Below are 26179 nucleotides of genomic sequence, written 5' to 3'. Positions count from 1 at the left end.
CTTTTCTGAGGGATTATGATGTGGGCATTTTTTTTCAGAATAAGTAGACGGATACACAATACTTTCTGCAGAATATACATACAACGGTGATACAGCGCTCTGCTTAAGCGACCGTAAGACGTTTCCTCTATATTTCGCGAAAAAGTTGAGTTGTTGAGTTCTTAGGCTATATTTATATGATTGTTTCTCTTTCAATAGGACGTTGCCATTAAGCAAAATGAAGCTCGCTATTTTCGCCGTGGTGCATATTCTATCAGCAGTTCTAAGCGGTAAGTCTGGTTAAAAATTATAAATCGAGCAAATACAAAGAAGCGAACGTATGCAGTCGAGATGGCTAGGAAACATCGTAATGCAAACCATGAGATACAAAAAAAAAAAGAAACTAACAGACAAGACAATATTTTGTATTTTCTTATTCGTTATTTTATTTTTTCGTCTGTTGGGGTTTAGATTGTGAAATATATTTTCTTTGTGATTTTTCTCTAGACTATGTTTGTTAATTTTATTCCTATTTTTTTACTTTTTTGATTGGTGGCACAGTGTTTTTTAATTCCCCCGTTATTCATTTCGAGCAAGGCTTTAGAACGTCATGTGTCTGACAATGTAGTAACAAATACTGTTAATATGCTTATAAAATAAAACATGCCGGTGTAGCAATAACATTACAGTCTCACACACCCTACACTGTTAAACTGATAATCGCTCGTCTAATACATGAGTTCGAAAAAGTTTATTTGTTTAGAGGCCGTAAAGAGGCGGTTGCGATTCTCCAGGGTGTTGCTATCTTGAAATCTGGACCAAAAAATAAACAAGGTTATTAAAAAAAATATACACGTGATGGGCGGTGCTGCAAAAAAACAAACCAAAACAAAGTTTTATTCAGCCAAATGATGAGTAGTGCAGTTGTCTGTGGGTCGTCACAATAGGCAACGGCATGCCTGACGAGGCGACAACCACCCTGCCCCGCCCCATTCACGGTGACACCTTTCAGGAAGCACACACAAAACGAGCGTTCAACAGAGAAAGGAAACTCACGTAACTCGGACAAGTGAAACATAAAAAATTCACGTGCACAATAAAAGAACGATGAACGAAATAAAGGAAGTCAAAACCAGAGTCATCCAAAGCGACAAAACAACGCACATCAGTCCCTTTCTACCTGCACAAACACGGCACAGAAGGTGGACTCGCTTTTCGGCCGGCAACTTTATGAATGTGGATTACTACTTGGTAGATGTTTGATTACTGCAAAGCAAAGCAGTAAAAGAGCCGTAGCATCTTACCTGACTGATCGGAACAGCTTTTGAAAAGATGCCAGTCGTACGTTGTACGCTACAGCGGTACGAACTTTACGTGACACGATGGCCATGCAGCTGATCGCAAGGATTGCCATCATGCTCGTGCTGGTAGTTTTGGATTTGCCATAGATATCCGAAACAAAAATATGGGATATCTAAAAGAGTACAGAAGGTATCGGGAAAAAAAACTGACATATTGTATATCGGGGAAACTTTCTTGACTAAAAACATTCGTAAGAATATAATGAAGAAAATGTACAGGACTTACCCTTTAAAAACGGGAGTTCCCTTTTAGAAATAAATAAAAAGTGCATAGATTAGCAGGGGCATCCCTAATATAAAATAAAAACAATGATATTGGTGATCAAATGAGAAAGACGGTTCTGACCAATCAAAGTTCATACATTTTTAATAAAAAGATAATATTGGAAGCTTCCTTTACCTTTAAATTCCTTTAATGCATAAAATGCATTATAGTGTATTGGTGAGAATGTGTGAGGGAATGGGTGTGTCACGTCACATATTTTTTCGCTTAATTAAGGGGAAACTGAATAGTTGCATAAACCTTGTGACGTCGATTTCTTTAGCTAAATTTAGAGCGAAAACTGGATTGGCCAGTGTCTAGATAGTGAGACTTGAATTTTTACGCTAAAATTAGCGGGTAACTAATTGGTGCATAGGTAACGTGACGTGAATTTTCCGCTAAATTTAGAGGGAAAACTGAATTAATTTTTTGGTCGCAAGACGTGAATTTTTCCACTAAATTTAGTGGAAAAACAGAGTTGACGTCTAGGTCACGTGCCGTCAATTTCCCAGAGGTGTATATAACTTTTCCCTTCACTCACGTCCCCAGCCGCGTGGTATGCATATCCGGGATGGGCGACGAAACAATAATAAAACATTACAACCTGAAAATAGCAACAAAAAATAGAATGGAGGCGAAACGAGGATTGGTGACAGCTACGCCGATATCCTAAAAGTATTCTACTGGCAAAACAACTTTTTCGTCCATACTGGTGGTGACGATATTCAAGATGGCGGCGCCCTTGTGGAAGAGGTCAATGGGTCACGTAACGTCAGGTGACGTCATATGACGCCACTTTCGTTGTAAATTTAACGGAAAATGTATGGACGGACGGACAAATATTTGGGATCGGAGTGCACCTTTAAAAGCATCTCATGCTTTAAAAATGAGGCATTGGTTTTGTTAATGAATTTCATTAAAAATACACACGAGATTGGAATGAGCCTCTTGTGGCTGGGATGCGAACTCTCATCATAAATAAGAACTGATAACTTTATATTAATCGTATGAGTTGTCCAATGTTATTCTTCAACCTACTCGTGTAACACCTGTACAAGAGGCGTTACGAAACTTATTTTTAACAAACCTTTTTGCATCGAAAGTAATAGACCTTTTCCGAAAAGCGGACTGCGCATGCGCGAGTGCCCGATGCCAAGCGGTGGAAGTAGGCACGACAAATCGAGGGAATTTGGAGGGAGGCTGTGGATCAGCGATTAGAACACGTAATTGTAGCATATGTATATATATTTATAATCGTGTTACACACAAAAAAGAAAAGAAAGTGGACGGAAAGAAAAACACAATGTTTGGGTGGACGCCACGGATGCCCCCTCTCTAAAGTCGTGTTGGGCACACGCCGCAGCTCAGAGAGCGAAGAAACTGGTGGCGCAGGTAGGTCGATTCCTCGATTTTTAGTTCGTGCAGCCACCGCCTAATGCCGTCGGTATGTGAAAAAGGTCCATTGCCGGAGTAGTTGGAGAAACAATTAATAATCACCTTCCGATATTTATACTTTCTAATGTGAGTTATTTAACTTAAAAGAAACTCATGGTCCGGAAGTATACTCCAGGAATATAAGCGCTAAACGCATGAAATTTTTGAACACAATTTAAATCGTGTAAACTAAGGTGCGGTACTGTCCAGCGTGTCGGCAGATGAAGCGTTTGACTGTTTTCTTGAACAGTTTGGAATGGTGTACGACCACTGTTTTCCTTACAACTTGCAAAATGTTTCAACGATTCTCGTGAACCTTGGATTTTATTAGAAATATTAAGAACGATAAATAAAAAATGCTCTTTACCATCAATTCGTGCACACTAAAGACGAAAGTATAATGTCTAAATTTAAAAAGGAACGAAATCAGTCAACAAAGAATTTAAGGCAAGCTAAACGTGCTTATTTTAACAATTTATTTCTAGGTACTAAGCGACCAGATGTTGTCTGGAAGAATTTGAATGGCTTAGTTAAGCAAGGATCGTATTGACATTGGATCACAGAAATGGAAATCGAAGGTGTTAACTTCAAGGGATCGATTTTAGCAGAAAGATTCAATGAGTATTATGTTAACCCTGTCCAAAGTGTGCACTATGGTTGTGTTTCTAGATATGTGCAGAGTATTTCTCATAGTCTCTTTTTGTTTCCAAGTGACCAAGATGAAGTTTACTCAGTTTTTCTAAATTTAAAGAATATTAAGAGCACTGATAGATATGACCTTAAATTAAACCTAGAAAATATGTATTGCGGTGCATTGCACCCTGTCTGACGTATATTTCTAATCTGCCACTAGAGAATGTAACTTTACCACAAAACAAACATGCAGGTGGCAAAGATGACGGTACTGTACAATGGTGGGGGAAAAACAACTTGGGAAATCTTAGGCCAGTGTCTGTTCTACCATTATTTTCTAAAGGACTAGAAAAGATTATTCATAAGAAGTTGAATAGTTTTTTGTGACAAATATTTTATTCTTACCGACTGGCAATATAGATTTAGAAAAGGTAGATCTACAGAACTTGCATTATTAAAACAAAAGGAGTTTGTCTAGAGCAACAGAAAATAAACTGTTAACACTTGGAGTATTTATAGACTTTTCAAAGGCTTTTGACCGCCTCAATCATAATACTTTGCTTTAAAAGCTTTATATGTACGGTGTGCTTGGTAGAGCCCTAAGTATAGTTAAAAGTTGTCTTCAGTATCGCTACCAGTTCGTTTAAATATATAAAAAGCGATCTTAATTTCAACCATTAACAACTGGAGTGCGATAAGGTAGTATTTTGGGATCACTTATTTTTAACTTGTATGTCAATGACATAGTAAATATTGATGAGAATGTACGTTTTATTATCTACGCGGATGATAGGAGTGTATTTTTTCGGGTACGGATACTGGGCAGTTCATAAGTACCGCGACTAAATTTCTTGATGAATGAAATACTTGGTCAGTGTTTAATTCCTTGAAAAATTAATTGTGGTCAAACTAAAGCCGTTCTTTTTAGGGCAAGAAATACAAATTTCTTTCATGCCTCCACTCTCTTGCTTGGTATCCATAATATAGATATAGTCCAAAGTGTTAGAGTTTTGGGTGTAATATTTGATCAATACATGTTATGGCATGAAATGGTGCATTATACATGTCAAAACTCTCAAAGGTCGTAGGTGTTATATACTCCCAATGTCAGCAATGCTTCTTATATATAATTCTATATTTTACGTGCCTTATAATTACTGCTTTATGGTTTGGGGAAATAGAACGTCCACAAATCTTAAGCAGATACAAATTCTACAAAAAAGGTTGTGCGTATTATATAAACTTTGCATCACCTATAAAAAGTCTTTTCATCACGAAGACAATGTATTTCTGTCTATTTTCCAGCTTACAGTTAGAGAAACGATTTATGGTACACGCAGCGCAGATACGTGGTTAGTGCCGCAATCCAGAACAAATTATGAAAAGCAGATGTCGCGAAATACTCTTCAGCGTGTCTTCAATCGTTTGAGGAAACTTTTGGTCTCTGGTAAACAAACATTTGCTATTATTTTTTGTTGAGGCTACAACGCTAGTGTGGGTGCATAACGTGTGGTCATTTTCATTGCTTTTTTTTATTTGAAACGAATAATTACATATACCATTTCTTTTTTGTGTGTTTCGTCTTTACTGCGGCTGAGGGGATATGGAGACCTGTCAAGCAACTGTTCGGTTGCTTTTTTCTTTGTTTTTCCTCTCAAAATAGAGAAACCGAATATGCCTTATTTCTACGCGAACTTTATCGCAATTTTTCTTGAATGTTTCTGCTTCGTACTCGGTGGACTCTGCTGTGCAAACCTGATAGGTATTATGATGTTAAATTTCCTTTTCTATGTAGACCTGTAAGTGTTGACATTTTGAATGTTGCAATATGCATAGTGCTGACTCTGTTAATTCTTGAGTTGATTTTTCTCTCACTGTATTGCCAGTGATGATTGTTGCCCACCCTTACAAAATCTCCAATCGGAGATCAATAAATAAATAAATAAATAAAATAAAGGATTTTATTTGATTTGATTTGAAGCTGACGGTAACGGTAAAATAAAATTAAGAATACAAAAAGCTAAAATAAAATGGTCTGCGTGCTTATTTCTAAAGTAAGCTTTTGACGTGATCCAGCGAAATCGTACCTTAATTTGAAATATTTTTGTTTCAGCGGTGTCTGGTACCCAATATATCAGCAATTGCGAGGGCTATCTTAACCAAGGTGGAGATGCAAAATGCGGATCGCTAGGCACTGTGAGTTTTTCCATACATGAAAAACAATCAAACACAAAGTAGATATTTTTTATTAGATAATCCAAAGTAACATCATTACTAGTAAAAACTATTGATTGTTTAAAAAGTTTTTTTATCAAATACGTGCGTCTCGTGTGGAAACCACCAATATGTTATAGCATGCATACAATGCTAGCACCTTCGCGACACATTGCACAAATATAGGAGCAATTAAGAGAAAATACATCCTTCCGAAAAATACCGATATGCTGTCCGAGGGAGCACAGGAACCTGTTTGTTGTACGTTCAAAAAGTTTCGCGAAGCAGATCTCGTTGACGCGTGGCAGGAAATGTCTAGGCCAGAAATAAATATGTTTTAATAATAGATCACGCGAACTTTTTTTTTTAATCTAAAACGTACTGCAGGCCAGAGACTGGCTTAAGCGGGAGTGGAAATAACAAGTAAAATAGAAGTAAGCAGGTTTGAAGCCAACAATAAAACAGACGGATATACATATTCGAAGCATATACCAATAAGTGCAATACCGGGGAGGGACGGGAAAACAGTAACATGCAAGATATTTTATACGGAGGAAGTAAGCACATCTAAGAAAAATAACTATCAATGGCATAACAAAAATCGTTATCCTCAAAAACGTTAGAAGGTAGAGTTCCATCCAGAGATGGTGTGGGGAAAGAAAAAAATTTGAAACGATTAGTGCTTGCAAAAATTGGTGTTATTAAATGTTCATTATGGTTCCTCGTAGTTTGTTTGCATTAACGGGATGTTGTGATTATGCGTGCCAAGTAGTGCATTGTTTCGTATAATAAGCAATAAACATTTTAGCCTGGACAGCTTCCCGCGCAGCTCAAGTGCAGCTATGCCCTTCGTTTTCATAAGGTGCGATGGAGAGTCTAATCTTTTAAATTTTCCATAGAAAAATCTGACCGCGCGCCTTTGAATCATTTCCAGCTTCGAAATGTTCTTTTTAACGAAAGAATCCCAGACAAGGCTGGCGTATTCAAGTTTCGATTGCACAGAAGTGTTATAAGCTAAAATTCTGACGCTAGATGGTGTTTTTTTTACTTTGCGCCTAAGGAAACAAAGTGTACGAAATGCGAATGAGCAGATGTTATCGATGCGTTTATCCCATAAGAGAGTTTTAGAAATCGTCAGGCCTAGATACTTATACTCCGAAACTTTGCGCAAAGGGGAGCTACAGACATCGTAAATAAACAAAAGTGGAATTTTTTTGTTGGTATCCCGTAGTGAAACAGTCCTTTCTGATTGTAATTTTATTTGCCATTCGACATACCAATCTGCAATTATTGAAACTAAAGATTTTAATGCATACTGGTCAGATAAGCTAGTTATATGATTGAACAAAACAAAATCCTACGCAAAAAGTATAATGGTCACACCTTCATCGATAACTGACACAATGTCATTAATGTAAATTAGAAATAACAAGGTGCCCCTGAACGCTGCCCTTGGGTACGCCCGAAGATAGACGCAACCCATTTGAAAAATCCCCACTATTATGAACGAAATGTTTACGTCCTTGTATGTATAATTTAATCCATTTAACAACACCAATCAAAATGCCAACATTTTTTAATTTAAATACTAATTTTTCATGATGGACCCTCTGAAAGGCTTTACTGAAGTCCAACAATATAACGTTTACCTCACTAGATTTATCGAGACTAGCAGCGTAGTCGTGAACCATGGTGAAAAACTGAGTTGTGGTGGAAAACCCCGTTCTGAAACAATGTTGGAAGGTTATTTTCTTCCGAAAAGAAAGAAATAAAGTTGGAAATGATATGCTCTGTTAGTTCGCAACAGGCACAAGTGAGAGAAATGGGATGATAGTTGTAAGCGATAACGGGTCTCATCTAGACAAGGATGGCACGTGCTAAGAGTCAATCATTCGAAACCTCACTGGTGACAAACGAAGTGTTAATTATTAACGTCACAAACGTGCCAGAGACTCTGCATATAATTAAAACAAAAACAAAATATTTGGAACCATCTCAAGGCCTACGCCAGACCATTTTTTAGATTTAACAGCATTAGCAAAACGCGTACCAAAACGTCAGCAGGCATCGATATGGCTATATGTTGATGCATCTAGATGACTTCGGATGCAAGACTGTGGACCACTGACCTGTACAGCAGACCACAGGACCCGGGCACTTACCATCCGCAAGCATGCCACGGCGCGAGACTACTTCTTCATCAACTACCATCGAACGATTCGCGCCATCCTGAACAACTGGCTGCAGCCAAATTGCTGTCGCTACCACCTCCCGCTCTACTAATCAATCGGAGCGAAGGCAGCGCAAGCCTTGACGTGCATCAACGGATCGCATATAAAAAGGGGAGCACGGGACCAGGCGCGGCGCGCGACCAGAGGAACGCTCGGTCTGGTTGAGCCGAGAGCTACCATTCATCTTCTCATCTTTTTAATTATATCATCTAAAACACTACCCTGGCTTGACGTTCCTGCGTTCTCGTCCCTCCCTCCGGAATCTAACACGACACGCTTAAAAAGAACGGCGAGTGAATTGATTAAAAAGAACGAAGCTGAAGTTGAGGCTTGGGTGAGTTGGTACATACTTCGGAATTAAAAAGCAACGCGAAAAGACAAAGACCAGACGAAGAAGTAACACGGACACAGCGCTGCGTCCGTGTTACTTCTTCGTCTGGTCCTCGCCTTTCCGCGCTGTTTTTTAACTCCGATGTTTAAAAAGAACTAAATCAAAAGTTTTGAGGACGAATGCGTCAGCGTGGCTTCGCAGCTAATGAGACACACTTCTTGCGAACAGCAGTGGGGTACGGATCTGGTTGAGTGGTGTGATGGCGTATAGTATGTATTCCCGTAGATTTCCGAGAAGTATACAGTTTACGTTACCACAGTGTGTTGTCCTTTCTTCCCTCTTGTCTCTATAAGCGCAAGCATGTTTTCAGAAATAAAATACACGGCGCTCGTGTCAGGTGAAGCGAATAATTGTATGAGGTTGAACGGGGTAGGCATTCTATCAGGTAAAACTGATCTGTGAATTTGTTATGCCCACGATTGGTTCAAAAAGCGACAAATTATTATCGACAAAAAGCATGGAAGGCAGCTACTGCTTCCGGAAAAAGACGCATCCAGAGGAGCGAGAAAGTAACGCGATTCCTTTGTTTTCCCAAGTAACGCATTGTGCTCATCAAGCTTAACCGGAACACGCGAACGGTGTCTGATCTCATAGGAGTGCGATGCTGACGGCAGTTGTATAAGTACGTCATAACTTAAGAGCTCAACGGAACAGTGCAAACAGGGGAGGCCGCTCGCCCAAGGTCGAAATCGCGGCTTTACCGTGACCAAAGTTAGCCATCTTTCCGGCCAGCCAATCCTATCGCCTATGGCCACCTTTTTACATATCGCCACCTTTTTTCACGAAGAGGTGTATGCGCGTTTTGAAACTATCACTGATTGCGTTATCGATTCAGTATTTGAGGTTTTTACTGAAGGAGCCATATATACATTGACGATTTCTGTAGTCACATATATACACGATGAATAAGGGGGTGGCTAAAAGCGTAGATTACCTCAATGCCGAAATTGCTGTGTTTTCTGCAGTTCAGCGGTGATTTCATCATTTAGCCAGCGGTCCCAACTGTCCGGGTTTCTTCCCTGAGCGCTACGTCATAGAGCAGTTCTTCGACTGGCGCCAGGACAGCGCGCTCTCATGAGATAGGACGTGTTTCCGTATTTCCGATAAGTTTTCTTAGCACAGTTCTAAATTTAAGTTACTTTTTGTTCGAGTAACGAGTAAGGAAATTTAGTTAATATTGTTAAGGAATGTGTAAATGCCTACTTCTGGGGAACACTGTGTTGAGAAAAAGTTAAATAGAGCGACAGGCAAGGCTGACGTGTGATGAGCGGAATCGGCCAGAATTGACCACGTACATTCTATACATGGACACGGTCAGGTCTCCTACAAATCTCAGCTCTGGCTACTTACCCTCGGGTTCAGACACCCGCAGTAGTCAGCAGCGCCCCCTCAATAACTGTACCGATAGCTGCCGTTGTGTTCAAGAGAGAGAACCGCAGCAGCAGCAGTTAGCGTTGCCCTAGATCTAGATAACGTTGTTATAACAAGATTGACGTAAGCGACGCCAGTTAATGTACTTTGTGTTTTCGATTTTTTTTCAAGTTTTAAAGATTGTACTTACATATTTACACTACACAATTTTATTCGTGACATTATGCCGATGCATTTCAGTATTACAATACCTATGATCCAAAGAACTGCACCCTTATATGCGAAAATGGACAACGGCCGAAGTTGCCAGAAGGGGTTTGCTCGAACGGTGAAGTGGTAAGTCACCAGGACAGCTTTTTGGCGCCTGGGCGCTTCTTTTTCTCACAGGTAACCTTGAAGCGACACCCCGGCTAGTGCATAAAAAATAAAGTTGTTGATAATTCTCCTTTACTTTTCTGAGGGTAGCATGGCAGATCAGTATCAAACTTTTCTGGCATTGTAACAGTGTTGGAGGTAACGCGTTACTTTTAATGACGTTACTGGTAACGCGTTACATTTTTCGCTAACGCAGTAACGTACTCGTTAGTATTCTGAATGACTAACGAGTAAAGTATTTCCGTTACTTTTTTGCGGTATCGGCTGTCGAATTTCGTTACTCTTTACTCGTTACTTTTGACCAAAACTGGTGAAATCCTGCACATGCTCGTCTCAAAATCCTGCACCAGCTTATCGCTTCACGGAACCAGCATCCGTCAGAGTAAAGTTAAAAAAAAAAAAAAAAAGCTCACTTCTTGAAGGCCAAAAAATCCTGCGGCTACCAGCTAATTCCGTTCATCCTCCTTTTTCTTTTTTTTCATAGTGTCACCACCCACAAAGCTTGAACGAACGACTGCGTTACAGCCCCCTCCCCTCCCTCCTCTTCCCCCTCTGCTTTGTGCAGCAGAGGTGGACAGCGGGGGGGGGGGGGGGGGGGGGGGAGAGACATTTGTTTACAACAGTGGACAACTGGTTGCGAAGCGATTTGCTCATTTCTCTAGTTTCAAAAAAAAAAAAAAAAGAAACAAACACCCTGTGTGGAATTTTTTTACCCTCGCTCTCCCCCTCGCTGCCCGAAAGTTACTGAACCACTTTTGCAGACGGAATCTTTCGCTTGATTAGTCTTTAATTTCCTAAGGTCATGATAAAAAAAATACCTGGAAAAAAAACTTACAAACACGAAACCTTTTTTTTTTTTTTTTTCACAGAAACGCTAAGAGCTACTGCTGGTAAAAGGCAGCAAGTGATCATAGTCAGTGTGCTGGTAACCGGTGTCCCGTTCCAAATAGTGAAGTAAATCAGTCTCTGGTACTAGTATGAACCGGTCTGTTACGAAAACCGGCGTACAGATGAGGGGTGTTGGTTGGCTGGTTGTGTTCCAGCAGTCCCCGTTCGCCTGCTGTAGTTTATAAAAGCCGATTGACTAACATCTCCGACTCATTCAGTGCGTGAGATGGGCATGAATAACGAAACTCCGTCGCCAAGGTTAGCAGGTCTGAATGAAATGTATCAACTAAAGGAGACAGAATCAAGTAATTTACAGTTTCAATGCCTATTCTGCATGCCGAAAATCAAGCTGCTTCTCGCGTCAAAACACTATGAAACCACTCTGTACATTTCTATCTTTATCCGAGCTTGTTAAGGAGGCTTATCATACATCTCTGCCAGACATATGTACTCGAACACAAAAGTAACGTAAAAGTAACGTTCGTTATTTTTGAAAAGTAACGGTAACGGTATATCGTTACGTTTGTAAAAGAGTAACGTAGCTCGATAACGCGTTACTTTTTACCAAACTAACGAGTAACGCTATTTCGTTACTTTTTTCGGTAACGGGCACAACTGCATTGTAATGTGTTTGGCACTACCAGGGGTGAAAATGATTGGTCCTGTCTAATTCTGTGCAGGGTTTACACGTAAACTATACTTTCAATATCTGACATACCATATTTAATTCCATCGGGCTCACTGGTTAAGATACACACCGTCGTCTCTTTTTTTTTATTGCATGAGGATGAACGCATAATCCCCTATAAATCAGTGAACAGGTGGTGCAGAGGTAGTATAAAAAGTTAAACTATGCAGCTACTTTAAAACTGGTATGCCAGATATTTCACGAGAACCATAAACACCTCTTATATTACACCTATATCTACATGATCACGGCGACTACAAAAAGATAACCAGCTTGTAGAATGAATCCCACCAACGTACCCAGAACTCGATAATTCGGCCATAATACCTAAAACCCCTCAGTGAGTATAGTGTCCAGATGACCCTCATGTCAAAAACTGGTAGGCAAAGATTGAGCGACAATTGCCAGGTGTAATACCGTCTGTTTTTAAGCCTATTGATGAGGCAAATTTCTTCTCAAAAGTCACGTCCTGTCCGGCCAGGTAGTTTGCTAGAATATGCCTAGGTGTTTCTCTTGGCCAGGTCGCGGGGGCCCGTCCGGAAGGCGCGACCGTGTAATATCTGCATCAAGGATAAAGCAGCACTGCAGTATTTGATCATGCACGAGTTACGGTTGTTTTGTAGGCGCGAGTCAGTATCTGATTATGCGCGGTAGCAGCGAGTTAAAAAAAAAATTAAAAGAGATTGTGCTTTTGTTTTTTTATCAAAAAGATACGAATTAATTTTTTTTTACTTTTGTGTCCTTCTTTACTCTCACAAATTTATAGCGATCAATGTAAATTTGCCAGATTACTCTCCACGAGCAACGTGAGGAAGCGTATTGTCGTCCAACCGAAGCGCGACCGTAAAGTATCTGATATGCTTGATAAAGGAGCTGCCCAGACTCGAGAGATGCATTCTTAATATAACAAAACTGTTTTACTTTTTAATATCTGCACGAAAGTTGATTGTGGTTTCAGCGAAATTGGGAGCAAGATTAAAAAAAGGAATATTATCTGTAGAGCCACTACAATAGCATGTAAAGGGTTCGTGCAACGATATTTGTAAAAAAACAGAAATAACGAAACATCTAAGGAAAGAACACGGACAGTGTATCTGGTAAGACGTACTGTCAGTGTGTTTTTTTTATTTATGTTTCATTATTTCTGAAGTTCTTGCGCTATCCCAACGCGCTCTACTCAGAAGGACGGTATTTGGGTTCGAAAATTTTCCCTTTACGCCAGCTTAGTAGCCCATGTGCTACCCTAGCTACACTCGCATGCGACGACACTCACAAACAGGCGTGTTTTTCGCGGTGTTATAGACCTTCTTGAAAGTCACGTGTCGATTGTTAGGAGGCCGGCACCACTGAGCAACGACGAAGCAACGAACAGCCCTGAACGTGCAAATCTAAAACTGGAAGAAAGTTGAAACAAAAGCACAAACGCACATATTCAAACCGCAATGTCACGGTGCATGCTTGCGATGCGCTTCATTAGTTTAGTCGGCAATAGCATACGCTCTGGCAGACAACGACCGTGACGTTGCGCTTTTTGCACTGCGTGTTGCATTAGTGTTCTGCCAAATACGCAACAAAAGTATTTAAGATAAAGTACAAGAAGCCCATTTAAAAAAATAAAATTAGTGTCGCATTCAAGTAACTTTTACAGCGAACCATATCAAGTAGAGTACAAATCCTTTCAGAAAATAATTGAATTACTTTTAAACATGCTTTGCAAGCGCATGTTGCAAGCCGGTTATAAAAGAATAAAAAAGTAAAGACTTCGCTGCAAATCACTATTTTCTGTGAGCTTCATGACCCTCAAAACGAGCCTTAGCTACTGGACTCGAAGGCTACCTGAAAATAATTAGGGATATGCGGCATAAAACCGAGTCACGAAACCGAGAGTTTTGGAAACTTGTTTTTTGTTAAAACAGGGAGAGAGTGGGATAGCCTTCCCGTTTAAGTTGTGTGTATTGACGACAACAACTTTTTATTTTATTGTATACCATAGTGCATTTGGAAAAAGATCTAGAATAATGCCAACAGGACGCTGTAGGTACCTTGTAAATAAAAATCAATACTGGGTGCCAAAAGATTTTAGGAACCAAAGAGACTCAAGTATTGTAGACATCTTAACTGCGGTTCTTTGGTTTGGCGACAGGTTCGGCTCTTGGCGCATTCCGCAATAAGTTCTTTATATGCCTTGCCGCGATTCGAGAGACATCACATGTAGATCGGCGTTGCATATCCGTGACAGCCGAAGTAGTTGTTCAGACAGCCACACTTGTTGATCAGAACGCGAGTGAACGACACACAGGCACGCTCAGGAGAAACATCGACTCGAGGACAGTAGTTTCGGTCGCTGATCAACAACCAAGGGCGAATAATTCGTCCTCCCAGTCAAGGCCGAGGAGGAACACCCGTACCTTGAGCCTGGCAAATAAAATTTAATATATGTCAAAAAGGAAACACAGCAAACGCGGGAGAGTGTCCACGAAAACTCTCTTGACGCCACGAAGGTAAATATTCCAGAATAAGAATAGTTTCAAAAAAACTGCCTCCACTTCGCGGAAAGCTTGGTTCAAATATTACGAGGATGAAAGAATCCGCGAAATTAGAAGGAAGGTATTAAATATGCGATATGGTTAACGTTACGGAGACGTGTGTGTTTGTCCCTTTGTCATCCGTTCGTCTCAGGTTTATAATATCGCATGAAAAAAGAAACGCTTTTGAACGAGCTTGGGAGCAAACGTTAAACCACAAAAGGCGCACAAGGGCTTTGGGGGAAGCCTAGTCTAGGTCACTACAACTCTAAAGCCAGCAGGATCTAACTTCCTTGTCTAAGGGTGTGCCTGCGCTCGCTTGACAACCTGCTCATGCATTTTTCTACTAGAACCAGGGGCGGATCCAGGGGGGGGGGGGGGGGGGGGGGGGGGCGAGGGCGATGGGGCGGCCGCCCCCTCCCAAACAAATTCGACCCCCCCCCCTCCCCCCTTCTCCAAGGGCAATTTGACATGGGGGGAGCCCCAAAATAAAACCGACTACCGGCCTGCCAGGTGGTAGAAGGCTCGGTACTCAAGGACGAGGGTTCAAATTAGGGTATGTCGCAAACTTGTACTCTGAACTTGGAGAACCACTCCGACGCTTCAACCGAGACTAAAGTCCGCGGTGGCGGTTTCAAAGCACTGCTTGGAGCCAATGGGCGCGTTCAGTACTGGCCCCGGAGTCAATTAGTCACTGACTCCTTCCACTGGACGGCCAAAAGTCACTTCCGGTGCACGTAACTCCGGAACTTCGGAACCAAGCTCCGAAGCACCGAGTCTGGACAAGGTGCACGTAGAGTCAAAGGAGCTAAAGATGACGTCATTTACTAACTGGTGACGATTTCCGGCGCAAAAACAGAAAATAACAAACAAAATGGCGGGATAAGCTGCTTCGGTTCTGTCGCTGGTGTGCGGTTTGCTCGCTTTTGTTAATGAAAAGTGCTCAAGGTAAGACGAATAACGCGATCGAATTTCTTTTTGGGGTAAGGCTCCTTCGGTAAATGCATTGGACCGTGTTTTGTTTGGTTTGAATATGCTAATAAACAACGTCAACGTTCATTTGATGCCGTGTCTTGATCGCCGTTGCACGGAAACTCGGCAATATCGACGATAGTCCTGTCCGCGCTCAACAGAGCAAGACAGGGTATGAACGCAACTTTGGAAGCCGGTTGTACACTCATGCAGAGCATGATACCGATTAATGTTTTGTTTGCGTAGCTAAATCGGGGTGCACGTTGGCTGAGGCTCGCTTCGGCCGACAAAACCTTGATCACCAAGCGCGGCCGAACTTCCCGTGTGTATACGAATACATTTTATAGGAAGCTCGTTACGAAGGGCAGAACAAACGTATGGCCGTATAAAAGTATCGCAACTGGCGGTGTAGATTCGCCGAGCTCTATATTTTGCGTGTGCTGACGACGTTTTTTGTCGGCTTTTATGTAGCTGCCTTTGCACCGCCAAGCGAAGGGCTCGATCGCGTTGCATCGCTTCGAACAGCAGCGCTGACGTTTACAATCACCTGCTTTTCTTCAACGACCTTGTCAAGACTTCATCAATACCGGCGTCAAATAAAAGCGATCGTGCTCGGCCATGGTCTGCTTCCAGTTTATTCGGAGACCGTCTGGCACAGGGGAGGAAGCGGAAGTTGCGTAGAAGCAGGTTTGGAGCCGCGGGTTTTTTTGCCGTTCAGTAGGCGCTCCGATGACTCCGACTCGAGTCGCTCAGTTCGGAGGCAAGGGAGGCGCTACTGAACCCACCCAATAAGTCGGCGCAGCGGCGCACATCTAGGGGCCGTCGGCGCAGTGGGATTATGCGGCGGCTGAAACAAAAGACGCAACTGGAGTCCTGTTTATGCCTACTTTAGACTCCTCCCACCCCAAATTTTTCGCTCCCCCTCCCCCCTCCCCCCCCCCCCCCCCCCCCGAAAAAAAAACACACAAAAAAACGGAGTTCTAGATTTGCCCCTGACTAGAACCTCTTGAACCAGCGATTGACGAGAAGTTTTCATTAGGAAGTTTTCGTAGGCCGTTTTCTCAGGTTCGTTACGCTCCCCGGACCGAAGACACCCCTACTGTGCGTGCACGGCGCTGACCTATAGACCTTTGAAAAGAGAGTTCTCCAGCCATCGCCATTTTCCGACTCGAGCGGCCCCTATCAGCCAACAATTTCTGCCACCCGCTTGAGCTGTGGGAACCTGGTCATTGCGACGCCCCACCTGCATTGTGCAGTAGGAGTTCGCCGGCTTTTCTCGAAACTTTTATTTTGTTTGCGTCTTAAGGATGTTTACCCTTTTCTTATTATCTTCCATTGTTAGAAAGTGGGAAAACCAGGACTCTCAACCTGCTCAGTGCTCGCAGGAAACGAACGAAAATGGCGAACGTCAAGCGGCCCAAGGCGTTCTTCGAGGATTATTCCCGTGGAGAAAATCTTCGAAAAGTTTTCCCGGCTATGTTCTCGGTCTTCGCGAAAAAATAGCTGACAGGCTTTAAAAAGTACCAGCACCGAAAACACAGACACGGACAAAGAAGTGAACAAACACAAGGCGCACTCGCAACTGTTGTTTATTCGGGAAAAAAAAAATTCGTGACAATATAGGCCTACAACAACGTGTCATTGGTAACCATGTCGATGCCCATTGCTTGATCAATATATTCAAACTTTCTTCAATAGGGAAAGCGACGCTTCGCTTATGCAATCTGCACCCTTATTCTGGATTTCAAACGCCTCATGAAGCTCTCTGCTACTTCTATCGTGGTACCGAGCCATATCTTTATGTAATGTATACAGGCGTACATATCGCGACACTGTTATCGGAAACACAACATCGGCGCATTTTCGCATTTTACTTCTAAATAGTATTAGCGAGCACGAAATGTTACCGCTTACAATATGGAGCTAAATGAGCTCTTTCCGTAGCAATAATAACTTGGATGACTTCCCTTGGTTTCAAAGAGAAAAACTAGAAAGACCGACGATCGTTTGTTCGCGCTAACTGTGTCGCGCTCTGTACATGGGCACCTTTGCAATGAATGGCAAGATGAGCAGACGGGCTGGCTTCCGTGGCAGCCGCATGCTCGGGGGCGCGGTCATTCACGCATCTGCCCGTCTGGCCAATATACTCAGTGCCGCATAACAGAGGCATTTCATAGAAAACTCCAGAGGCACACTCAACAAATTTAGTTTTATGCTTTTTGCTGCAACAACCAGACTGTTGCCGGGTGCTGTTGATTTTGTGGTGAAGTCGAACCATCTAATTTGGAACTGAGGAAATCAGAGGATCGTTGAAACGTTGGATAATTTTCTTTAAGTTACGGGATACTACGTGCAAGTATGGAATAACCGCTGGCCTTATGTTAGGTCTCTCACGAGCGTGTTTTTCTATTCCTCTGAGGCATTTTAACAAGCTTTTCGCGACCTCGGGTAATCATATTTGAGAAAAGACCTCACATGCCCCTTTTAGCTAACTTAGAGTGAGCCGACCCAAATGGCAATATAGCTTTTTTTGAATCTCGGAACATACTTCCAACTCATGTGTTTTTCCAGAAATTTAGGTTTAAGGTCTTAAAATTGTAACTCAGTGGGTGTCTCAAAGGCAAACGTCAGCCCGCTCGCTCATGCACCAAAGATAGGCATCATTTCAGAAACGGCATCCAACAGGGATGCCTCAGCTGCCTCATAAGATAATCATCTACATACCTAAAAGTCCTGCTCTTGCCGTCATCTCCCAGCTCTTCTAAGATGTACCGACAAAGCCATAATATTTCTAATTAATTGATAGTCCTCACCCTAATTTAAGCTCTTTTAAGATGGCATTGTCGCAGCTGCTTTAAAAAACAATATCACACAGAACTGGCGCCATGCAGGACCCAGCAGCAAAAATTCACAAAACTAACATTGCTGAGTGTGCCTCACGAGTTGTCTATGAAATACCTCTGTTATGCGGCGCTGTCTATATTGGCTAGACCGGCAGATGCGTGAATGACGGCATTTGCGAGCATGCGCCTGCCACGCGATCCAGCCCGTTAAGTCATCTTGCCATTCATTGCAACAAGTGGCCATGTACGCTTCTTCTACATGACAACGATTTTGGCTCGGTACCAGGATAGAACTAGCAGAGAGCAGCATGAGGCATTTGAAATCCGGAATAAGGGTGCAGATTTTATAAGAGAAGAGTCACTTGCCCTATTGAAGAAAGAGTTGGAATTTATTAGACAAGCAATGTATCGACACGGTGATGAGTGACACGTTGTAGTGGGCCTATATTATGATTGTTGTTTCCGAATAAACAAGAGTTGCGAGTGCGCCTTGTGTTTGTTCACTTCTTCGTCCTTGTCTGTGTTTTTGGCGCTATTCCTTTTTGAAGACTGAACCGACTAGACCACCTAATCACTTTGCTGTAGCTGATAGGGTAAGGTCCGAGGTATCGGGAGAAAATAGACACGTTCGCTCATTTGATTTATTGGTGTGGAAAAAAAGCAGCTTTTTTTTTTTAAAGAAAACGTGTGCTAAAACAAGCAAGATTCTGTCCGGTCGGCGTGAAGATACTATCGTGGACATTGTATATTAGATACGGTGTGTTATTTGAGTCGTTTTTCAAATCCTGTTCGGATAACGCGGCACAGTGTAGTACTGCGTACAATGTGCTGTTCGAATTATGAGATCCTTCAAATTCATGTTGTGAACGGGGAATACCCATTCAGCTCGGCTATCTTGTGTGATGAAATATTTTCGACTGTTAAAACCTTTGCAGATTGACATGGCTGAACGTATGGTGCCAAAAAAGAAATCAACATAAAATGAAACAAACATTCCAGCTGAATCTGTCCTGTCGTGTACGAGCTCATTAAAAAGCTGTAATTTGTTCGTTTGCTCTGGAAGACAGTACAATGCTTTCTTTAAAAGCTCGAGAAATTATATTCGCTGTGGTCAGGCAAAACAGCAAACGAATGGAGGTCGTTTTTTTCATTCATCACGCGGACCACCATAAATTTCTTTCACTGCAGCGTAAAACCGGTGTTACATGTGAAAGCAAAGTGATTTTACGACGGTAGAAACCTTCTTCTATATTCAGTGCCTAGAAATGACACGGCGGAAGAATAAAAATAAGTACTGGAAACGATGCTTGTTTCTATGCTGCCTACGGACCAAGCAGCGATATAAGACGACAGAGTTGAAACGACCTCCTCTCTTAAGCTTCTTAGCGTTTCCGCTACGCGGCGTCGATTTCGCTGCAGTCGCCAATAGCCTGCAGAGTCTCAGATCTCTTAGTGGGTTGTGGAAAACATTGCGGAAGGCCCGAGACAATAGAGAGTTTTAGTAGACCGTGTTTCCCCCTCCGCTAACCCTCCGCTGTGAAGAAACCGCCACTGCGCCTGCGTGCCGATGGCCTCGGCTGTAGAGTTCTGGGTAGCGGAGGGGTTTAGCGGAGCGGGAAACACGGTCTACTAAAACTCGCTAATAGCGAGTTTTAGCAGACCGTGTCCCCTTCTGCTAAGCCCCTCGGCTACCCGGACCTCTACAGCCAAGGCCATCGCCACACAGGCGCAGTGACGGTTTCTTCGTAGCGGAGGGTTAGCGGAGGGGGAAACACGGTCTACTAAAACTTCCTAATAGGGAGGTTTCGTAGATCATTTTCGCTGTCCCGCAACGCTCTCCGCAACCAGCTATGCTAGCCGGAACTCTGCAGTCAAAGTCATCGGCGCGCCGGCGCAGTAGCGGCTTCTTCGTTGCGGAGGGCATAGCGGAGGGGGAAACGCGGTCTGCGAAAACTCCCTAATCTACGAAAACTCCCTACTGTGATCGTACCAAGCGTTGGCATCGAATTCATCCGCTAAATCAGTTTCACACAAAGGTTAAAATCCGGATGACGTCACTAGCACCTCTTTAGCTCCAAGTGTGACGTGCTGTTCAAAAACAACTTGAACAAAAAATAATAAAACGATCAAGAGAAGACGTAGAGGCGGACATACTGAAGCTATCCGTTTGTTTTTTGTCGGAATTTGCCGACTGCATTTTGTTCGTGCCTTGTTTCCTGTTCTGTGTTCCGTCGCTTGGCTCCAATTTTGCAATTTTTACAGCTTTGCTCTGGACTCTGAGGATCCCCAGTCCGGTAGTTTGTTCAGGCGTCAAATGTTTGTCCAATGTTCAAACATGTATTTAAGGTAGTGAGTAAAAGATAGTCAGAATTGTATTTAAAATAGAGTAGCAAAGACTCTAGAGCAAATGTATTTGCAAAATACCAAACGCTGTCAAAAGCTTTTGAAATACAGTAGCTTCAGTGAAGTATTTAAGATAGGCACAAGTCTGGTTTGCATTCATAGTCTCGTAGCTTTGGTTGTGTTGTGTCATCTCTGCCCGCGATTGTACAGGGACCCCAAAGATTCTACCAGATGGCAGACTTTCGAAAGAGGTTTAGTTCAACGCTATAAGTGGTCGTTTTCTTTTTCTTTTAAACTTCTACGCAACGTTTAATGCCCTAGTTTCGTTGTTCTCGTACACCAGGGAAGTAACTTATGAATAGGCTTCCGTGTTTTCGGATAAATAAAACAAAAAAACACTTGTGTGTAAATTTTTTTTTTTTTTAATTCGGATTTCTCCGAATATTTAGAATACCGAGGTCACTTAAAAAAGACGGTGTTTTACAAGTAAACCCTATAAGAGCACAGTATCAGCGGTTACGAGGAAATACCACTTCCGTTTCGTTTGAAATCTAGAACTACTGACAAAAGGGATTTGCCTTTCAGCTCGTCAAGGTTCCTTCAGGGCAACAGGTCATGGACCTGATTTTCATTCATTTTGTTTTTAAGTACTAAAAATCGGGAACACAATAATCTAAACTCCGAATTTCAGAGGAATGAGAATCTAACAAAAAGCAAGCCTCGCATTTTCAGCGAAAAATAAACTCCGAAAAACATCCTCCGAAATTCTTGAGAAAACAACTAGGGGCGTCGCGAACCGCTCGAGGTTCGAGTTCAACCAGGTTCGACGTTTTCGACTTCTTGTGAAAGGTTCGACTCAGTCTGTCGCCTGTCTATGCATGCTATGCGCGACAGGCATGCGCATAGCATGCCTGTCGCGCATGCTATGCGCATGCGCGACAGGCTGGCCAGTTGGCTTCGGATTGTATGGTGATGGCTAAGGGATGAATAAATTGAAGCACTGATTGGTTATTTCAGTTAATACAGTACAAAAAAAAATAAGTTATTAACTTTTTCAGTGATTAGAATACGTTTCTTTTAATTTCAACTGTTCATAAAATTAAAATAACCCTTTGCAGTAAAACAAATTCTCCAAACTTAGTCATGTTTGTATCAAGGTCTGGCCACACTGTCCGCAAAGTCGAACCGGTCGAACAAGGAGGACAGAAGGGTAGGAGAGGGCATGACGTCGGCCGCGTAGCCTCCACAAGCCATGCTCCCTTGACGCCTCGCCTCTTTCTCATTTTCCTCCTTCCTCTCCACACTTACCACGTCAACGTGACCACATCACGTGACCGTAGCTAGCCTTCGTCTAGCTATGGGGTACTAGAATACACCACAGTGTAGCCTTCGATCTGATAAAACCCACCGGACGGAGCGCGCGCAAGCCTGCAAGGAGTCCTTCTACAATCAACCATCCATCTCACACGTGACATGTCACGCGCACCAATCGTCAGAAAGATCTGTGGTCACGCTGGGCACAAAATCGTTTAAACTTTTTTATGACTAGGCCTCACCAATATTGCAACGTGCCCCCTCCTAGTACTAATAACCTCATTGCGGTCGAATCTGGTTAAAAGTTCGAAAGTTTGTCGAACCGGTTCGAATCAGTCGAACCCCAAAAGTTCAACCTAAAAATCAGGTTCGACAAAACTTCGCGACTTCCCTAAAAACATCTCCGAACAAACGAAACCCTACTTGTTAGAAAGATATTGAAATGCAGGCCATAGTTTGAACACGAGTATTGTGCATAATACTCAGCATAGACTCGTGACAACCAATGCTTTGACGAGTATTGAGGAAGTGACTCGCGTCAAATCACTGCAGTGACGGGAGCAGCCGAACCCTAAAGGAGGGTTCACACACCTGTAATTGTTTACTACAGGGAAGGCTAAATGCCCGCTTTTAAGCCTTTTGAGACTGCTTAGAACAACCGGCGCTGCTGCGCAGCCGATTGTGACCAGTCACAAGAGGCTTAAAAGTGGATGTGGGGCAGTCGGTCGTAGTCAGACGCATCGCGCGCCCCGTGCGTTTTCAGCACCAGCATATGACTTTGTTAAACACAGATGGGATATATTCGACTTCAGATCACGTGGCCGCATGTTCTGTACTTCAGTTGAGGGGTAAACACCGTTGCTTTTTCTCTAATGTTTTTTTTTTTCTGTGACTGCCATTACGTTGACAAAAGAACGACCTAGTTTTCGTAGGTAATGAACACCGATAATTAAATTGATACGGCGAATATCCAACAACTTTGGCATGCCTTCTTAAGCTAAAAAGGCTACGTAAACGACTTAATTTTTGCGAGGACCTAGTTTTCTCCAATTTAGCGAATTGCCTACAATTCGCGAATAATAGATCCCGCGAACAATTCCGGTAAGATATAAACACATTGGAATCTATATTGATATTCACCGCGTCGCCAAAAATTATAACCTGCAAATTATTTTAAAACTTCAGCTTTGACCTAAATCGCGAAACATGGAGCCCGCGAAAAATAAGTCGTTTACAGTATCCTTTTAGCTTCAATCCAGATACTAAAAGGATAGTTGTTAGTGCGAGAACCGAAACTAACATTTCCCCGCCTTTTTAATCTCAGGTTCCACTCAGGTACGTTAATTTCATTTGTTGAAAGCACATTTAAACGCGTATTTCAAGGTGGATCTTTTATAGAATATTCTTTCATATATAAAATGTTGCGCAATTACAAACGTCTCTAGTACCAAAAAGAAGCTGTACGTATTACAACGTTAATATTTATCTTCTGATTGTGATAAAACCAGTGTCGCATTTTCTTTTTTTTTTTTTTTTTTTACAGAAATGCACTCCAGATGTGGAACGAAAGCTTGTAGTTTGGGACTTGAACAAGCAAGAAGAGTATATAAGCTATTTGAAAAATTCGAATTTTTTAAGAAAGAAATAATCTTGGTTACGGTGATTGATCAATAAAAAGTAACCTCTGACGTTCCTCTATATCTATCATTTATTAAGACAAGCTTGTTCATGCTGACAAACACCAGGGAGCTTGGAATGTATGTCGGACAAACCTCACACACTTTTCGAAATCTTTTTAAGCTTATTTTTTGTGCATTTGTATCTTTTATTTATTTATTGTTTCTATTTTAACTTTTTTATTTTCTTTTTTATTACTTTCATCAGCCTCTTCCTGTGACCCCTCTCTCCAAACCTGCCCCCCTCCTCCCTCTCTAACCTGTAACATAACTCCTATCCCCCCCCCCCTCTTTCCTTTCTCCCCATCCCTCCCTCAACAAAGGCCACGTGAAATCAAGTCACGCCGTCAATAGGGACTTTTCGTAGACCGCGTTTCCCCTTCCACTAAGCTCTCCGCAACGAAGAAGCCGCTACTGCGCCTGCGCGCCGATGGCCTTGGCTGTAGAGTTCCGGGTATTGTAGCGGGGTGCGAAGAGCGTTGCGGGACGGTGAAAACGATCTACGAAAACTCCCTAATAGCGAGTTTTAGTAGACCGTCTTTCCCCCTCCGCTAACCCTACTCTACGAAGAAACCGCCGCTGCGCCTGCGTGCCGATGGCCTTGGCTGTAAGTTCAGGGTAGCGGAGGGGCTTAGCGGAGGGGGAAACAAGGTCTACTAAAACTCGGTAATGGGGAATTGTAGTAGAGCGTTTCCGCAGCCCGCTAAGCACCCGGATAGCGCTCCGTAATGCAGACAAGGCTGGCGGCGCGCATGCGCAGATGCGGCATTTTCTTCACGGATACCGTAGCGGAGGAGAAAAACGGTCTACTACAATTCCCTAATATCCCCCCTAATTTGGCGGAGAAACCGTGCTGTGTAGCGCTCCCAGCGTGTCGCTCCTTCACGAGGCTCGTGATCAAAGAGAGCGACCCAGTTTTGAGAGGGAAAAGGAAGCTCGAAACATTTTGTGTTAAAGGTATCTTTCTTCTTTAACACACATTATGTTAAAAGTATCTTTCTTCTTTAACACACATTATGTTAAAAGTATCTTTCTTTGACATATCCTGTGTCAAAAGCATCTCTCTTCTTTAGCGTGATGGCGAATTCCGGTGGTCAATCGTCGGCTACATATTTTGTCGGAAAGTCGGCAATAGCGTTCGCGTGGTCGGTTTCCGGCCGGTGCGCACCGTTCAGGTGGTGGTTCTCCGACAAGAACCGGCAACTTTCGGGCGCTTTTTTCGCCCTGGCTCCGAACCGCCCCACTCTAAATTAATTTACAACCTTAAGGGTGTTTTGTAGTGTCTGTAACTCACACCCTAAAACCCCTAGAAAAGGGTGTTTTGGACACAATAACACCCATGTAATGGGTCTTCAAGCCGGCATTACACCCTACAAAAGTGTGCAAGTGTGTAAGGGTGTACACTCTAAGAAAAAATGACTACCCTGGGTGGTCAAATGGCGCTTTGGAGGCTTTGACTACCCCAAAAGGCGAGTTACGACCCCAAACCGCTGTGGAATGACCGCCTTTCTGCAGGTGACGACAGGGTGGTATTCACTTTCGAGTCCGATATAACGTGCAGGCAGTCGTAAATAATATTAGTAACTTGGATAACTACTGGAAGACTATAAATGATATGCTTCCTTAGCTTTCGTGATCTTTTAAGATCCGCCAAGATCACATATGTTGGGCAATTCGCGTAAATTGGTGGAATAAACATTTTGTCAGCGCGCGCAGCAACACTGGTCTCGACAGCCGTGGACCGTGGTGGGGTGTAGCGTGTAGCTGTGGCACCACAACAACAACAAGCGGCGTGGGTGTTCGCTGAACTGAGGTGAGGACATCTTTCTGACCTATTTTATTGCAAAGAATATTTAAAAAAAATGATTAGTTGTATATCTGATCGTGTTGAACCATTGAACACTGGGACCGAGGATCGGCAGGGTAAACATGCTCAGAGGTATGTGTCTGTGTCGCCCGTACTGTTTTCATCAATCTCGGACTGGTTGAATGTCTGAGCTGCACCCGTCGTGGTTGTATCTCCTGGCTCTACGTACGTAGTGCGCGAACTTTCCAACTCAGTAGCAGGTTGAGATTCAGTGGCAGCGTAGTAATTGGCTTTTACTAGGTTGTTGTGTCGTCACGAGCGCTATTTGTGCTTTTACAAGCGCCAGCGCGAGCCCGAACTTTCGCCTCTTTCACCGTTTGCGTTCTTCTGGTTTGATGTTCTGCTCTATGATTTCTTAAACCTAAATCTAAAGGTCAATCGCCTCTGCCTCGCCACCCATCAGGACACCCCATAGCGCTGCCGCTCTACCGGCCCTTCCTGGATGTCTCCTGCTGCCAAGTAACAGCCGGATCGTCGAACCTCCATCATCGTCGCCTCTCCACCAGAGGATCACTACATTTTGGTGCGTCAGCTACCACTATATTTCGGCGCGTCAGCTACCGCTATATTTTGGTGCGTTGGCCGAGCCTGTCGGCCCGTCCCGTTTTTTCGACTGTTTAACTCTTTTCTGGACACAAAAAGCCCCCGCGGTTTTTCACAACGTTCTTGCGCTCGTGCTCGTTCAGTTTTTTCATTTTTTTTTTTAAAGGCAATATATAAGCTTCCGAGGTTCTTTGCAGTGTTCCAACACTTGTGTTCCTTCAGTTCTTTTAGGACAGTAAATAAGCCCCTGATGTTCTTCACAGTGTTCC

At 42.8% G+C, this 26179-nt stretch overlaps 1 protein-coding gene across 1 annotated transcript; it reads left to right on the top strand.

Annotated features, from left to right (window-relative positions):
* The first annotated feature begins 217 nt into the window (after positions 1–217).
* Positions 218–23472, top strand: LOC120850843. Its single transcript, XM_040223510.1, has 4 exons — positions 218–269; positions 5783–5865; positions 10117–10212; positions 23368–23472. Exons 1-4 carry the CDS (start codon positions 218–220, stop codon positions 23470–23472), a joined length of 336 nt encoding a protein of 111 aa, XP_040079444.1.
* The last annotated feature ends 2707 nt before the right edge of the window (positions 23473–26179 follow it).

The sequence above is a fragment of the Ixodes scapularis genome, unplaced genomic scaffold (assembly GCF_016920785.2).
Source record: "Ixodes scapularis isolate PalLabHiFi unplaced genomic scaffold, ASM1692078v2 ptg000500l_1__unscaffolded, whole genome shotgun sequence".
Taxonomy (NCBI): Eukaryota; Metazoa; Arthropoda; class Arachnida; order Ixodida; family Ixodidae; genus Ixodes; species Ixodes scapularis.
Note: the sequence above shows the minus strand (reverse complement) of the source record. Positions and strands in the feature narration are given on the sequence as shown.

What these genes read in the sequence shown, in the direction of transcription:
- LOC120850843 (XM_040223510.1), top strand. Translation starts at nt 218, where the DNA reads ATGAAGCTCGCTATTTTCGCCGTGGTGCATATTCTATCAGCAGTTCTA. An exon ending in TCTATCAGCAGTTCTAAGCG is followed by an intron (nt 270 to 5,782) that starts GTAAGTCTGGTT and finishes TTTTTGTTTCAG; the next exon opens with CGGTGTCTGGTACCCAATAT. An exon ending in TTTGCTCGAACGGTGAAGTG is followed by an intron (nt 10,213 to 23,367) that starts GTAAGTCACCAG and finishes TTTTTTTTACAG; the next exon opens with AAATGCACTCCAGATGTGGA.